The 17103-nt window shown below is 36.8% G+C and overlaps 3 protein-coding genes and 1 pseudogene across 3 annotated transcripts; 1 reads left to right on the top strand and 3 right to left on the bottom strand.

Moving 5' to 3' along the window:
* The first annotated feature begins 869 nt into the window (after positions 1 to 869).
* Positions 870 to 1401, top strand: LOC140956035 (cell wall / vacuolar inhibitor of fructosidase 2-like). The gene is made up of 2 exons (XM_073411934.1): positions 870 to 1100; positions 1165 to 1401. The coding sequence occupies exons 1-2, from the start codon at positions 870 to 872 to the stop codon at positions 1399 to 1401; spliced, it is 468 nt and encodes a 155-aa protein (XP_073268035.1).
* A 1185-nt stretch (positions 1402 to 2586) lies between these two features.
* On the bottom strand, positions 2587 to 6699 carry LOC140956036 (uncharacterized). Its single transcript, XM_073411935.1, has 6 exons — positions 6034 to 6699; positions 5324 to 5623; positions 5112 to 5218; positions 3463 to 3562; positions 3318 to 3371; positions 2587 to 3219 (listed from the first exon to the last, which is right to left on the bottom strand). The coding sequence occupies exons 1-6, from the start codon at positions 6697 to 6699 to the stop codon at positions 2587 to 2589; spliced, it is 1860 nt and encodes a 619-aa protein (XP_073268036.1).
* A 49-nt stretch (positions 6700 to 6748) lies between these two features.
* LOC140956037 (phragmoplastin interacting protein 1-like) lies at positions 6749 to 8569 on the bottom strand (annotated as a pseudogene).
* A 6041-nt stretch (positions 8570 to 14610) lies between these two features.
* Positions 14611 to 16120, bottom strand: LOC118060041 (aquaporin TIP1-3). The gene is made up of 3 exons (XM_035073135.2): positions 15871 to 16120; positions 15308 to 15558; positions 14611 to 15182 (listed from the first exon to the last, which is right to left on the bottom strand). Exons 1-3 carry the CDS (start codon positions 16001 to 16003, stop codon positions 14808 to 14810), a joined length of 759 nt encoding a protein of 252 aa, XP_034929026.1. The 5' UTR covers positions 16004 to 16120; the 3' UTR covers positions 14611 to 14807.
* Between the last annotated feature and the right edge of the window lie 983 nt (positions 16121 to 17103).

The raw sequence follows: 17103 nt of genomic DNA on the forward strand, positions 1-17103 counted from the left end.
ATTTTATAGTGGTATTAATCATAGTCTTATGATCTGAGTCGTGTGTTTAATGAGTTAACTGGGTTTGCATTTGATTTCATTTGTTTAAAAATTTTTTAGAAATGATATTTTTCTTATTTTTAACCTTTAACATTGAAATTTACTAGGAAATTGACTTCATAATATGTTTTGATTTATTTTATATTAATTTATCATGGTTTTATGACTTGAATCGTGAATTTTAAAAACTAAACTTGGATTGATTTAAGATATTGTTTCAATTTTATTTTTTAAAAAGATATATCTTAAATTTTTTCGAGTCAAATTATATTTTATCGATTACCATTTATGGTCGCATATGAAACAATTTACAACAAAGTTTAATTTTATTATTATTAAAAAAAACATGATAACATTTAAATAGTTATTTTGATGCTAAAAGATATTAATGAAGTTAGTGTTAAATGGTCTATATCTACCACTGAATTGCCTTTCCTTTCCTTTTGTTTTTCCTTTTATGGCGTGAATCCGGCTCCATAGCCCCCCCCCCCCTCCCCAGCGATGAACGAATCCGCCATGTATTTGGACAATTTCCTCCGTCAACTCTCCAGCGAAAATCTCTCTCTTCTTCTATGGTGTTGAATCAGCCTCATTGTTGTTTCCTTGTTAAAATGATGACTTACCAATTAATTCTGCTATTCGTATGGAAAGAAGCACAGACAATTAGCCATTTACAGCTTCAAGATCTTCGGGAAACGATATTTCAACCATTTAATTTAGATCTCGAAGTAATTAGCCATTTTTCACTAATGCTGCTATAAAGGGTTAGGGATTTGCCATCACACATCCGCACTTCTAATTTCTTGGTGGTAGAAGGAGGAAAGAAAACAATGAATTCCCTTGCCTGGCTTCCCCTTTTCCTTCTAGTCAATTTCTTGCATCAACCTACCACGTTGGTAGGGGCTGATCTTATACAAGAAACTTGCCAGAAAACCAGGTACCCTGCTCTTTGCGTGAAAACCCTAAAGTCAAACCCACTAAGCTCTACTGCTGATGTCAAGGGACTTGTTCATATAATGCTAGAAGCTAACTTGGCAAATAGTAAACGTACTTCGGCCACAGTAAGCAAACTGCTTAAAGCGTCTGGGGATAAAGCCTTGAAGAAATGCCTCGACGTGTGCGCAGAGTGTACGGACAATTGTTGCCACTGATGATTTTCCTACTGCAATACAAAGTTTAGAGAAAAATGATCTTGGCACCGCAAAAATTCATGTAAGCAATGCTTTTGATGCTCCAGGGAACTGTAGAGACACATTTTCGGAAGTTCCAGGCGCTCAAGCAACACCCGATTTAACCAAGCTGAATGATTATTTTGAGCAGCTGTCTGTAACAGCTCTCATAATGTTAAACAATCTCGGTTGATGCAACCTTTTTGCCAATTAAACAATCTCGGTTGATGCAACCTTTTTTCCAATAATACAATGTTCCATGCAGGGCCACCGAGCCCTAGATTCAGAATAATTTCACTTTGTCTTTAGGTCAAATATTGCTCTGGTTCATGTTCATGTTCATTAAACGCGTCACATTGATATTTAGCAATATTAATCGTGAATTTTCTTCAATTAATTACTTTCTTGCTCTGGGGCTTCGGTTCGTATCCATGTCTGAAATAGACACGGCCTCTCTATTTCTCACATTGCCACTATTGACTGGAAAAATAAGGACTGTCTCTCTAGATCAGGTCTATCATGTTATAATAAGTGACATTAATTTTTCTTGTTTAAATGAACATGAACAAGAAAAAACTCGTAACAATATATATATATATATATATATTGAAAGAAATGCTGAAGGTTACAGAGGCTGAAAACCAAAAAGAAAGAAAGGAAATAAAGAACAAAACGTTTTGGCTGCTTAATCTGCAGTACAAGCTTTTCTATATATTTCATTTGTCTCGTTAATTACACATGAAGAAGCAGAAGGAATATATATACAGGTATCAGGCTGACTCATTAGCCTTTCCATGCAGAAGGAATTTGTGCCCACGCACAGTAGCATGGGTAACAGATTTTGTTATAACAATAAAGGAAAGCATAAACTACCTATAGCTGTAAAATGAAATAACTGATTGTAGCTGTAAAATGAAAAAGATTACTAATCATCCCTTTTCTTTTTAGCAACATTACATCCTCCTCCTCGTTCTTTAACAGCCCCCGCAAGATGGAGCATAGTAGTTGACAATGCCATCTTGACATATGAGAAGATAATAGATATGCAGGCAAGGCTTTTGTAAACACATCTGCCAGTTGACATTTTGTAGACACATAGGCAGTTTGGAGGACACCGGCTTGGATGTTGTCACGAATAAGGTGACAATCTAAACTCAATATGGCTTGGTGCGTTCGTGAAAAAAGGATTCGAAGCAATGTGTAATGCAGCTTGGTTGTCACAATGCAGCACAGCGGGGTGAGGATGAGAAATATGAAGCTCTGTTAGAAGGAAACGCAGCCAAGTAATTTTCAGAGCTAAGTGATGGCCATTGGCACGACACTCAGCTTCTGCTGACGAGCGAGAGACCACGGATTGCTTCTTGGATTTCCAAGAGTATTAAAGAGGAAACCAAGGAAGATGCAGAAAACCAGAGACATAACGTCTAGTATCAGGACAAGATGCCCAATCGGAATCACAATATGCTGTGATATCCAGATTATTTGCTGAAGAAAAGAAAAGACCCTGGCCTGGAGCCCCTTTGATGTATTTCAGGATTTTGAAAGCTGCAGCTAAGTGAAAATCAGTAGGATGATCCATGAACTGGCTGAGAATTTGGACACTATAAGAAATGTCTGGCCTCGTGATGGTTAAGTATAGAAGTTTTCCAACCAGCTGCCTGTAATATGTAGCATTAGATATAGGATTGCCCTCCTCTTTACTGAGCTTCAAGTTCTGATCCATAGGAAGCTTAGAAGGTCGAGACCCGAGAGTGCCAAAGTCAGCAAGAATATCTAAAGCATATTTTCTTTGACAAATCTGTATGCCTTGTGAATTGCGGGCAATTTCAAGTCCTAGAAAATACCGTAATTGGCCCAAGTCTTTGATTTTGAATTGCTTGTTGAGAAAGACTTTAAGATCTTTAACAACAGCAGGAGAGTTACTGGCAACAATAATATCATCGACATATACTAGTAAGACTGTAAATGATCGACTGTCTTGCTTGATGAACAAACTATAATCTGCCTTGGACTGATAAAAACCGAACTGAAGTAGAGAGGTAGAAAATTTTGAGTACCATTGGCGTGAGGCCTGCTTTAACCCGTAAAGACTTTAAGCAATCTACAAACTTGATGAGGATGACCATGAGTGTATCCAGGAGGACGTTTCATGTAGATTTCTTCCTGTAAATCGCCATGAAGGAAGGCGTTGTTGACATCAAACTGATACAAGCCCCAACCTTTCACAAGCTGCTATGGCGAGGAGGCAACGTACTGTAACAAGTTTAGCAACAGGAGAGAAAGTTTCGTGATAGTCAATACCTTCTTCTTGAGTGTAACCCTTGGCCACTAACCTTGCCTTATACCTTTCAATGCTGCCATCAGAATTGTATTTGATTTATAGACATATTTGCAGGCAATAGGTCTCTTGCCAATAGGCAGATCAGTCATGATCCATGTTTGGTTATCCTCCAGAGCTTTCAATTCATCTTTCATGGCCATGCACCAATGAGGATCATTAACAGCTTGAGCATAGGTTTTGTGGCTCGGTGTGAGAAGAAATTGAAGCAGAGAATGCTTGAAAAGGTAAGGAGAATTTACTGTATGCAAGATATTTACTCAAAGGAAACTGCGTTACCTGAAGGAGCCTCAGTTGTGGTGTCTTGGATTGGATTGGATGAATTGAAGGAAGCCAGTTGACAATGAAAATCCTGCAAGTATTTGGGAGCCTGTTTTCGGTCTATCAGATTTGCGAACAGGAAGGTGAGATGGAGAAGTATGTGAAATGGGAGGTGAAGAGGAATCAATATCTAAGGATTGTGAGTCAGGTGAAAATAGTTGGGGTTGAAGATAAGTTTGTGGAAGTGGAAGGTGAAGGAGAAGTGTCAGGAATAGAATTTGGCAAAGGTTCTAAAATGGAAAAAGAACTAGGAACAGAAAACTGAGGTGAAGTAAATCAGAGGAGGCAGAGTATCAGAATGGAGAGAGTTGGGAATAGGTAGGTTGAAAGGAAAAATTTGTTCGTGAAAAACCACATCTCTAGATAAAAGAATTTCACGTGTTTCCAAATCTATCAATTTATAGCCTTTGACCCCAAAAGGATAACCAAGAAAAACACACTTTCTAGCCCGAGAATCAAATTTCTTTCTGCCCTGACCTATAGTAGTTGCAAAGCAAAGGCAGCCAAAGACCCGTAGGTGGTGATATGTGGGACTAGTGTGAAAAACTGCCTCATAAGGTGTTTGATTGTGTATTAGAGGAGTAGGAATACGTTGATAATGTATGTGGGCAGTGAGGACACAATCATTCCAGAACTCAAGAGGTAAACCAGCTTGGAATCTAAGAGCTCTAGCGATATTTAGGATATGTTGATATTTTCTTTCAACTATGCCATTCTGCTGGGGAGTTTCTACACAGGTTCTTTGGTGAATGATGTCATTTGTATGGAAAAAATCTTGCATGTGGAATTCGGCCCCATTGTCACTTCTTAGATACTTAACTTTAGCTCCAAATTGAGTGTGAATAAGATTGCAAAAGGATTCTATAAATTTACGTGTGTCTGACTTATGGCTGAGCAAATAGACCCAGGTACTACGAGACAAGTCATCAACAATGGTTAAGAAGTATTTACTCCCGTCATAAGCTTCAACAGAACATGGTCCCCATAGATCACAATGTATAAGTTCAAAATTGGAAGAAGATTGATGCAGGCTGAGATTAAAGGGGAGTCTATGCTGTTTTGCCAATGGACAAATTGAACAAGGAGCTGTATTAATAGTAGAACGTGGAGTTTTGATTACAACAGGATCTTTAATTAACTGTAATTTGGAATTGGAGATATGGCCAAGGCGATAATGCCATAGATCAAAAGGATGAGTGTTTAATGTGGTATAAACAGAATGCAGATGGTGATTGTCAAAATACTTGGATAGTTTGCACATCAAGGCATCTGGAGATACTTCAACATGCTTAAGATGGTAGAGACCATGCTTCATTTCACCCAATCCAATCGTCGTCCATGACATGAGGTCCTGCAGAAAACAAGCAGTGGAAAGGAAGACAAAACAACAAGAAACATTTCTGGTTAATGTTGGAGCCGAAAGAAGGTTGAAAGTAAAAAAAGGAACACACAAAACATTCTCAAGAGTGATCAATGTGGAGAGTTTGACTGTTCCTATGTGTGTGACTGGAACTTCTTGGCCATTTGGAAGTTTAACATTATAGGACACAGTAGCTGTTATTGCTGTAAAAAATATGGTGCTGCAGATCATATGATTTGTAGCTCCTGTGTCTATGATCCAAGGAACATTATTGTTATCAAAAGATTTGTGAGAGTAAGCAGAGAAGCAAGTTGTGATACCAGACATTGATGGTAGACTCGTAAAGTTGGCCATTGGAGAAGGTGTGGCAGCTGGACTTTGTTTTTCATGAAGCAACTGCAATATTTTTTGATACTGATGTGAGATCAAATTCATCTTGTCAACTTGAGTCTGAGGTAGATCTTCAGCTATAGTGACATTGGATTGTCTGGTATGCATGTTGGCTGTCTTCCCTTGCTATGTAATTTATGACCAGGAGGATAGCCTATCAACTTGTAACATTTTTCTGCTAAATGTCCACTCATATGGCAATGGCTGCAAGTAGGCGGTGTAGCATTTCCTGTCTTAAAACAGTCTTCTAAGAGATGTCCTTGAATCTTGCAATGTGGACAGTAGGGTCTGTTAAATGACCTGAAGGTTGTGGAGGTGTTTTTGGCAAGAAAAGCCATTGACTCAGGAGCAGACGTATGAGATAACATTTGGTGTTGTTTCTCCTGTTGTTGAATAAGAGAAAAAACTTTGCTGACTTGTGGTATGGGATCCATCAACATGATCTGATCTCTCACATTAGAATATGTATCGTTTAGACCCATGAGAAACTGGATTACACAATCCTGTTGGTATCGATCAATCAACATTTTCATCTGTCCACAGGAACACTCTGGCATGGGACAATGTAAGGTTAATTCATCCCAAATTTTTTTAAGCTTCCCATAATAAACACTGACTAAATCATTTCCCTGATTTAAGTTGGCTAGAGCTCCTTTAAGTTGAAATATTCGTGGACCATTTTGCTGGGTAAGTCTCTCACAGAGTTCATTCCAAATCTCATAGGCATTATCAACAAGAATGAAAGAAGACTTTACTGAAGGACTTACAGAATTATGAATCCATGAAACAATCATGTCATTGCATCTTTCCCACGCTTCTAGAAGGGGATCATTGGGGTCTGAAGGTTTTGTGATACTGCCATCAACAAAACCAAGTTTGTTCTTGGCTCTAAGGGCTCTCTTCATGGCTCTTGCCCAAGTAACATAGTTTTCTGTGGTTAAGGGATCAGTTACCAAACCAAGAACTGACGTATCTCCATGATCAAGTCGATATGGATTGTTTGGGTCAGAGAGGTTATGGAAACGTGAGGTTGATTTTGTAGTGAATGGTGGTATTTGTTGGTTTTCAGCATCTTTTTCCATTTTTAGTTAAAGAACCGAAGCTCTGATACCATGAAAGAAATGCTGAAGGTTACAGAGGCTGAAAACCAAAAAGAAAGAAAGGAAATAAAGAACAAAACGTTTTGGCTGCTTAATCTGCAGTACAAGCTTTCTATATATTCATTGTCTCGTTAATTTACAATGAAGAAGCAGAAGGAATATATATACAGGTATCAAGGCTGACTCATTAGCCTTTCCCATGCAGAAGGAATTTGTGCCCACGCACAGTAGCATGGGTAACAGATTTTGTTATAACAATAAAGGAAAGCATAACTACCTATAGCTGTAAAATGAAATAACTGATTGTAGCTGTAAAATGAAAAAGATTACTAATCATCCTTTTTCTTTTAGCAACATTACATCCTCCTCCTCGTTCTTTAACATATATAGCTTAATTGTTGGCAATAAATAATATAAACTTCCTTCACAGAAACCCACCATTTCCTATTGTTTTAAGAAGAAAAATTCCTGTAATTTGGCCAGAGACTATAATTAACTGGACAAAATTTGTGGTTCACCGCGATTGTTTAATTAGTTTATTAGGAAACAGGTTAGCCATTCATCAAAATTTCAGATTCCTTAGCTTGAAAAAGCACAGAAGAGAGCAAAACATATTTAAGGAATGACATTGTTGACATTGGAGTCAAATTTTAAGTTAATATTAAAATGTATTATGAAATAGATAACCAGGCTGAAGTAAGTGTCATTTAAATTTAGATGAATGTAGATACCTTGAAACTAATGATGGCAATTCCCCTGAACTTCCCACTGTCAGGAAATGTCATACAATCAACTTCGGTTATGGTACCACAGCCTTCGAAGAAACTTCGAATGTCATCCTCAGTTGAATAGTACGGAATGCCTCCGACATAAACTCTGTCAGCAATATCCCCACTTATTTTACGGCAAAGGCATTGGACATATAAACGAAACTGAATTAGCATTCAAAACAACCATCATGTTGGTAGATAGAAGTGTAATCCAATCTAAAATAGCACCATTTGTTTATCCCTGCTCCTAATATAACAGCTCTATTTTCAAACCCAACTAAAAAATTATCCAAAATATTGATCAATTGCATTACCAAACACATTATTAATACCATAATCAAAGAAAAAACATAAAAACCTGATTTGAAGAAAACGGGCACCAATAATCAAACACGAGCAGGAATAACAACCCGATTTAACTACAGGGGAATGCTTCAAAATATTACCTTTCTCCGGCCACTTTTGCTGCCTCTACAACCCCTTCTGCCTCACCACCTGCCTTCTCCTCCTCAGTTTTTGCCTTCGTCTTCTTCTTAGTCTTCTTCTTCTTCTTCTTCTTTTTCGCCTTCTATGCCTCCTTCACTTCTACATCTTCCTCTAAACCCTTCTTTTCACTCTTTCCCTCCTCCCTCTTTCTCTTTCTCTTTCTCTTCCTCTTCTTCGTCTTTAATCTTTATCTTCTTTTCACTACTTTCACCATCACCGTCCTCGCCCACTAACAAACCCCCTTCCCTTACGTCTTCAACTTTCTTGTCCTCTTCACCATTATCACCAACTTGGCTCTTGTTTTCACTATCGATCCCTTGTAACGATTGAGTCTTCTTCATTTTTCTCTCTTTGACAATCTTTCTCTCTGTTTTGCTGCCTCTCTAGAAGCTCTTGAAGCTGCGAGTTCGACTCTGGGTTTCCTAAAGATCCGTTTTTGCTATCTCGTTCGGGTTTATTAGACACTTTGGATACTAAAGCCTCAGCCTTCACAGTTCTCAGCTTCTGCTTTAGCTTCTTGTTTGATAACACCATTGCTGTTCGCTTTGAACCCCAAAAACCCTAATTGAGGGCTTATAGTTTTATCTGTTTACACGTGACCGTTAAAAGCCAAAACTAAACGACGCCTCGAGTGGTCTTTCTACTTTGTAAATTTGGCTGAGGGAAAAATAACGTGACCGTTATAATCAATCCTCTGATTTCGGTTGAAGGAAAAATACCATCCTTCATATAATTAGTTTCGATTAAAGGAGTATTTGGTTATTATGCTGTTTTAAATTGTATTAATATCACACTTAGGTTTACTTAGAAGGAATTAATATGATTCAATTTTAAGTAATTATAAGTATTTTATTCAACCAAATGTAGAAAATAAAGGTTGTGTATGATTTTAGCCAATAAAAAACAAATAAAGAGCTTATTTTCAAAGTATAAAACGATAGCGTTTTGAAAACTCTAAGGGGGTAATGATACAAAATCCATAACATGAAGAAAAATAAAAATCCATCCCAGGCATTTTTTTATTAATGTGAAATAAAGGTAAAAATATACAATTAAATAGTTGGTCCACATTGTAACTTTGCACCTTAGTTGGTTACGAGAAGGAAGGGCCCATTTATTTATTTTTACTTGTCCACCCTAAAATTAAATTGTTAGTGTCTGTTTTTTTAAATTGAGTTATAATTCAATTTTTATTTTTTTATTAATAATTTATAATAAAATAAACTAAATTTAAAATATATTTAATAAAAATTGATTTAAAATAATCTTTTTAAGAATAGAAATAAGGTAAATCAGAATCTATAAATCAAAACTCTAAAATCTTAACTTTTGATTTAACTTTATAAGAGATTAAATTAAGTAAAAATTAATTCTAATCAAATATATTATAATTTTCATTAAAATCAAAATTTAAAAACTAACTTAAATCTAGATTTAAGAATAATGTCCAATACAACCTTAGTATCATTGTCGGTTTTTTTTCTCCGTCAAACATGTCTTTTCTTTTCCTTATTTTTTGTCACTCTAATCATCTAGTAAGTAGCTCAGTGATAAGAATTTAGAATCAAGAGATTTGCTCACCTTATGGTCTCGGGTTCGAGACCTGTAGTTGCTAATATTAATGGTCATTGGAGACTTAGTTGATCGTTAATTTTAGATCCCGTGAGGATTGATCGAGATACATACAAACTGGCTCAAACACCCGATGTGAATAAATAATAAAAAAGGTCACCAAATTGAATGGTTAAAGCTATGCACTAAAAAAGATGGTTGGGAGTATAATTATAGTTATTTTTTAAAACAATTTTTAATTTGTATATGTATTAAAATATTAAAAATTAATTCAAAATAAAAGATCAAATAAAATTTAAATTTTTAAATTGATATAAAATGTACAATCTGGGTGGCAAAACATAAGGAGTTGATCCACAAATTTGGTAACACTACTTTAAACATCCTATGGTAAATAAAATTTAACCTAGCATTCGGTAAATTCAAATGGCTGGTTCAAATTTGACTAATGGGCGTGGGCAATTCCACAATATCGCAGAGTTGGAAGAATCAATAAGCTAGAGAAGTCAAAATAAAACCTTACATTATCTACCTACCTCCTTTACCCCATGACAAAAAAAATTCTCAACTCCAGTACTCTACTAGGTTTATTGTGTCAATTCTTTTGAGTAATATATCTAAAAATATTGTCTATTAATTTTTTATAAACATTTTTTCAAACGCAACTAAGATCTAAGATCAGGAAAAGAAAATGATAAACTTTATATTTTATTTTAATTTAATTTATATGGTATTATTATAATATTCTTATAATGTATTTAATGAGTTAACTAGGATTATTTTAAAAAAAAAAAATTTGAACTATATTTTTTTTTATATTATCATTTAACATTGAGTTTATTTGAAATTCAATTTCATAATATGTTTTGATTTGTTTTATATTAAGTTATCATAATTTTATAACTTGGATCGTGAATTTAAAATGTTAACTTGAATTAATTCAAGATATTGTTGTTTCAATAATTTTTTTTTAAAAAAAATATTATCTTAATTTTTTTTCTATTAAATTATTTCTATCAATCATATATATCATTATATTGCATCTAATGGTCGCATTGAAACAATTACACCAAAGTTTAATTTTATTATTATTAAAAAAACATTAATAACATTTAAATAGTTATTTTGATGCTAAAAGATATTAATGAAGTTAGTGTTAAAAGGCGTCTATATCTACCACTGAATCTGCCTTTCCTTTCCTTTTGTTTTCCTTTTATGGCGTTGAATCCCCCCCCCCCCCCAGCGGATGAACGAATCCGCCATGTATTTGGACAATTTCCTCCGTCAACTCTCCAGCGAAATCTCTCTCTTCTTTTATATATGGTGTTGAATCAGCCTCATTGTTGTTTCCTTGTTAAAATGATTACTTGCCAATTAATTCTGCTATTCATATGGAAAGAAACACAGACAATTAGCCATTTACAGCTTCAAGATCTTCGGGAAACGATATTCAACCATTTTTAATTTAGATCTTGAAATAATTAGCCATTTTTCAATAATGCTGCTATAAAGGGCCAGGGATTTGCCATCACACATCCGCACTTCTAATTTCTTGGTGGTAGAAGGAGGAAAGAAAACAATGAATTCCCTTGCCTGGCTTCCCCTTTTCCTTCTAGTCAATTTCTTGCATCAACCTACCACGTTGGTAGGGGCTGATCTTATACAAGAAACTTGCCAGAAAACCAGGTACCCTGCTCTTTGCGTGAAAACCCTAAAGTCAAACCCACGAAGCTCTACTGCTGATGTCAAGGGACTTGTTCATATAATGCTAGAAGCTAACTTGGCAAATAGTAAACTTACTTTGGCCACAGTAAGCAAACTGCTTAAAGCGTCTGGGGATAAAGCCTTGAAAAAATGCCTCGACGTGTGCGCAGAGGTGTACGACAATGCTGCCAATGATGATTTTCCTACTGCAATACAAAGTTTTGGAGAAAAATGATCTTGGCACCGCAAAAATCCATGTAAGCGATGCTTTTGATGCTCCAGGGAACTGTAGAGACACATTTTCGGAAGTTCCAGGCGCTCAAGCACCACCTGATTTAACCAAGCTGAATGATCATTTTGAGCAGCTTTCTATAACAGCTCTCATAATGTTAAACAATCTCGGTTGATGCAACCTTTTTGCCAATAATACAATGTTCCATGCAGGGCCACCGAGCCCTAGATTCAGAATAATTTCACTTTGTCTTTAGGTCATATATTGCTCTGGTTCATGTTCATGTTCATGTTCATTTAAACGGAGTCGTATTTGATATCTAGCAATATTAATCGTGATTATCTACAATTAATTACTTTCTTGCTCTGTGGCTTCCGTTCGTATCCATGTCTGAAATAGACACGGCCTCTCTATTCCTCACATTGCACTATTGGACTGGAAAATAAGGACTCTCTCTCTCTCTGTATATGTATATATATGTGTGTGTGTGTGTGTGTGTGTGTGTGTGTGTGTGTGTGTGTGTGTGTGTATAGCTTAATTGTTGGCAATAAATAATATAACATGTAGAAAAACAGTTTATGATATATAAACGAATCTCAGCTGCACAAACATTTTAATTAAAGAGCAAGTGGGATGAGACTAAGTCCTATAAACTAAAGTCAAGCCAATTACTGTGAGATGCTTCTCTTGTGTTTACGTTTTTTTTTTCTTTCAATTTACCAGATTGAAAGGGAGCCCAAAAGCTGTGCTTCGAAAATGTGAAATATTTAAGAGAAATTAATTCAAGTGTATGAATTTTCTTTTATTTATTTATTTTTATTAGAAGTTAAGGGCACCAACAAAATATAGGCTTGTTTCTCAACAAAATTAGTGCCTAAACATATGTTCAGGTATGGATTATGCCATCAAGCTATGGTATTATGCCTTCAATTTCAAAGTCCGCAAATAACAGTACAAGAAGCTGTAGAAATCCAAGCGGATGCAATGGATAGCCAGCCACAAGATTCCGAGTAAAGTTCTGATGAATGTCATATGCAATTTGATCAAACCTAAGGAGTTGACATAATTTTAGTGTATGAAATGAATAATTGAACCCTAAGTACATCATCAGAAATGAAAACACCACTGAGCCTTTCATCTTCCATGTCTCCTTTCTATGTGATCTTCAGGGGCCTAAACAGGGCCGGAATAGTACTCTTGGATTCGGAGCATGGAGTATTGAACTTTACGTTTCTATCATAGACAGTAGTAGAACTGACGTGCCATTGGGTGCTTGTTCATGCTTCGGCTGCTCATTTCCCTCCTTGTTTTTAAAACGATGTTCAAAATTGACAAACAAACACTTGTGTTCTTACATGCAGGTGATTGTTGATATGTCATAAATGAATTTGGCTTGCAAATGAATGGACGGACACCCATATCAGACACCATATCCTTCACCGATATTATAAAACTGTTCATAGTCTAAAACTGGTTAAATTGGATGGATTTGAAAATCGAGCAGATGAAACACTCTTCGCAGAACGTATAGGAAAGGTTGTTACTACTGAGGCACTGATCCTAGCTTCAATATCAGATGGGATTTTCTTGCAAGGTTTGACTGAGGTAAGCTCAAACCAGACAAAGCAGAACGGTACTCACAACTTGGAAGCGGTAGCGCCCCTGTCATGTGAAAGGAAGTGTTCTTACAAATTTGTGGAAGTTCAGGATATGAAGGAACTGTATATCAAACGTGTTCATATGGCTCTGCGAAAACAATTTCTGTACACTGTTAGACTACTTTTCAAGTTAGCCACCTATTTTTAGTCCATGATGCCCTGTAGAATCTACAAGGCAGAGGTTTATTCTTGTAAACAATGAGGGCACCGGTTTGTCTGAGCAACACTATATGACATGGTTTCCTCTATGTTGTCAGAGTTCCAGTTACTCGAGAGTTAAGAAATTGAAAAAGACAATTGCGCTGATTTGTTATGTTTTAACATCGAAGAAGGTATGTATGGTGCTTTAAAGCCTGCCCCCGGCTTTCTATATGTAAATATTAGTGATTGATAATCTGTTCTTGCTTCACTTTCTGAGTTCTGTTATTGGCTTCTGCTTGTTTTTTTTTTTTTACTTGAGCTCATTTTGATATGCCATCTATTATGATTAACTTTGTCCAGTATGTTAGCCAACAAAAGAAAGAAACTTCAATGGCTAAATGATTGCAAAGAAATGAAAAACTTCCATTGATTCAAAAAGCGACAAAAATCTAACCTACTGACATGAAATTAGTGGAAATAAGAAGAATGCAAACGCCTATTATAGCAAAAGTAGCAGAAATCCAAACTTTTACCCTTCCTTAACCCGAAAGAGGAGAGATATTTGTATCGAGGGGTTTAAATTCTTTAGAAATCGTTAATAGGAAGTCACTCATGTCCACCACTGCCAATATAGATGTTTTCATACAATGGCAGCTACGGCAGCTCCGATCAATGGACCGGGCCATAGAACCACTGATGCACCATCAGAAGCATCAATTGCTAAAATGTTGGCACCATCTATGAAGCCCTTGCAATAGGTGCAGTTATGCCCAAACTTCCTCTCTTTGGATCCTCTGCTGTTGCATACAAGGTGTAGACCAGTCCGGAGGTCACCACAATCTCACACCTGATGATAGCGCATATTAAATAAATAAGAAACGAATGCAAGCCGTGTCCATAGGTCCAGTATGTATTTTCCATCTTGAAGGAGTCAAATCAAGAGGAAGAAATCCTCTCGGAAGAACGTACAGGAAGGGTGGCCACCGTTGAGCTAACTAATTCTAGCATCGTCAGGTGGGATTTGCTTGTGAAGTTTGACTTAGGCATCTTCAAACCAGCTAAAGAAGAACAGAAGACACAACTTGGACGTGGCAGCACCCAGCAACGCGAAAGTAAATGTTCTTATAAATTCGAGGAAGTACAGGATATGAAGGAATGATGTCATCGTTTCGTGCTTAAAGCTATGTTCTTGTAAAGTGTCCTGTTTTTCACTTTCTGGGTTTTGGTATTGGTTTCTTACTTTTTTTCACTAAAGCAATTCTCTGATATGATTAAGTTTGGCCAAGGAAGTCAGCCATCAAAGGAAAGAACTTTCATACTAAATTAATGATTCCATAGCAAACAAAGCATTTCCATTGATCCAACAGGTAAAAGGCAATTAAACAGGGAACCATCCACTTTTATAAAACAAGTGGAAACAAAAATAATACCAACAGCAACATCGAAACTACCAGAAATCCAAACTTTATGCCTCCTTAATCTATATGGGGAGAGATACTTATAGCTCAGCAAGGGATGATGCAGTGCTTAGAAATCATTGGTGGGAAGTGGCTCATGTCCACCACTGCCAATGAAGATGTTGTCGTAGACAAGGGCAGCAATGGCAGCACCAACGAATGGGCCAAGCCAGTAAACCCAGTGGTTGGTCCAGGTCCAGCTCACAACAGCAGGACCAAAAGAGACAGCCGGGTTCATGGACGCACCATCAAAAGCACCACCAGCTAGGATGTTGGCACCAACAATGAAACCAATTGCAATAGGTGCAATAATGCCCACATCTCCCTTCTTTGGATCCACTGCTGTGGCATACACTGTGTAGACCAGTCCAAAGGTCATCACAATCTCAAAAACTAGCGCGTTCCACGCGCCCACCCCAGATGATAATCCAAAAGCTGGTGTTTCCTGCAGTAGAAAAAAAAGATTAGAATGGTAATTAACAGAACCTGTTTAGGGCTGCTAACATGTTAAGTATTCTTGGTTGGCATCAAGCTGTTAAGAAAATTTGTATGCTTAAGTTAATCTCTTACCAATCCACCGGTGGCAAATTTAAGTAGCAAGCAAGCAACAACAGATCCTAGCAACTGAGCAATCCAATACAAAATGCTCCTCAACAGTGTGATATTTCCGCCAAGAAGTGCACCGAAGGTCACAGCCGGATTCACATGACCACCAGAAATGTTAGCGCCAACCGAAACAGCCACAAAGAGTGCGAATGCATGGGCCAATGCGGCCGCTACTAGACCAGAAGGAGTCGTCGAAGCATTGTCGGTCAACTTGTCTGCCAAGATATCAAGCCAAGTGGTCCTTGTCAGGCACCAGAAAGCAAATATAACTTCATCATCCCACTACCACAGGTGAGCAACTTATGGAAGATACCAGCTTACGTGGTGATAATATTACTTTGTTTGTATCATTATATTACCAAGTGTCACCTAGTCATTCGGTGAACAAATCTTACGTGATATTGATCATTCCAAAACATTAATGATTTAAGTAAACCATCGTGTAATTTGATCTTTAATCCAAATTAATATGTGAATAAAGTTAATTGCAAAACAATAAAAACATATAATTAGAGTTGATATCTTACTGAAAGCCATGCCAGATCCTGAACCGGCAAATACAAAAATAAGCATGGAGATGAACTCCGCCAATGCAGCCCTAAGTGCATCTGGGTGGCTTGCCTCTCTAGGTGTTCCAAATGCTATTCTATTGATAGGCATTTTGTTGAATCTGAGATTAGTTTCTACTTTTGCTCAAAGCCCGAAGTACTGTATTTGATTTTTGAGGAGCTCTGTTGTTGCTGTTCCTTCTTTAATAGCTAGTCTCGAGTGGCACTTTCCCTTTATATATACCTGAAAAAACGGCTAAAGAACTGGTCCAACCGGTTACCCGGTAAAACCATGGAGGAGGGAGGAGGGAGGAGTGGAGAACCATTAGGGAGGGGCACTTGATTAGGGCGAAATGACGGTGACTTTACAGCTAGTGAATGCGACTTTTGGGTTGATAAGATTGTAACACGTTTGTGGTGGAGATTGAATGTAGCTAGGCGAGAGAGATCTGGAATCGCCGACCAACAGAGGTGGCTGGCGGGCCCACTTGCCTAATGGTGTGCTACGTTAGTGCCTTGTCACTAGCTAAGATAGATGGGCTTGCGGGACCATTTTCAAATTTATTATCTTGTGGTGTGGTTACCGCGATTTGGACGGCGAGATTTTCGAGTTGGGACGTGGACCGACCTTTGAATATTCAAAATCAAATGTGGGTCGTTTTAGGTGATGGGCTTGTGGGACCTTTTTTTCGGGCCTATCAGTATTACTGTTGGCTGACTGTATTTAATCACGTGACTCTGAATTATTCTTTTGGGTATTATCGGTGGAAAGGGAATGTTATGAATTTATATCGACAGATTTTTTATTTAATTTTTTTTATCTGGATGGTCACAATAATCTAGAGTTAATATTAAAATATTAAAAATTAAATATCTTCTTGTTAAATCTTGAGTTACAATTTACGTCTAAATTCATATTTTATGGAATTTTTTTTCCCTCGTGACATATGCATGTTTATATCTATCCAAGTATACAGTTTAAACCCTCGAGTATTTTCTTTTTTTAAAAAATTTGTATTTGAAAAAAAAAAAAAACTTATGATTATGTTTTCACTTTGGTTCCAAACATCATTAACTTGTACTGTTGATAAAGTAATTAACACGTGGAAATAATAATAATAATATATACTGTGAAAAAAGGGGTCCAACATCAATAATTTGCACCATCATTGTCGAGCAATCGGAAGAAAAGGCGTGTAAGCAAAGAACTCA

The sequence above is a fragment of the Populus alba genome, chromosome 10 (assembly GCF_005239225.2).
Source record: "Populus alba chromosome 10, ASM523922v2, whole genome shotgun sequence".
In the NCBI taxonomy this organism is placed as follows: Eukaryota; Viridiplantae; Streptophyta; class Magnoliopsida; order Malpighiales; family Salicaceae; genus Populus; species Populus alba.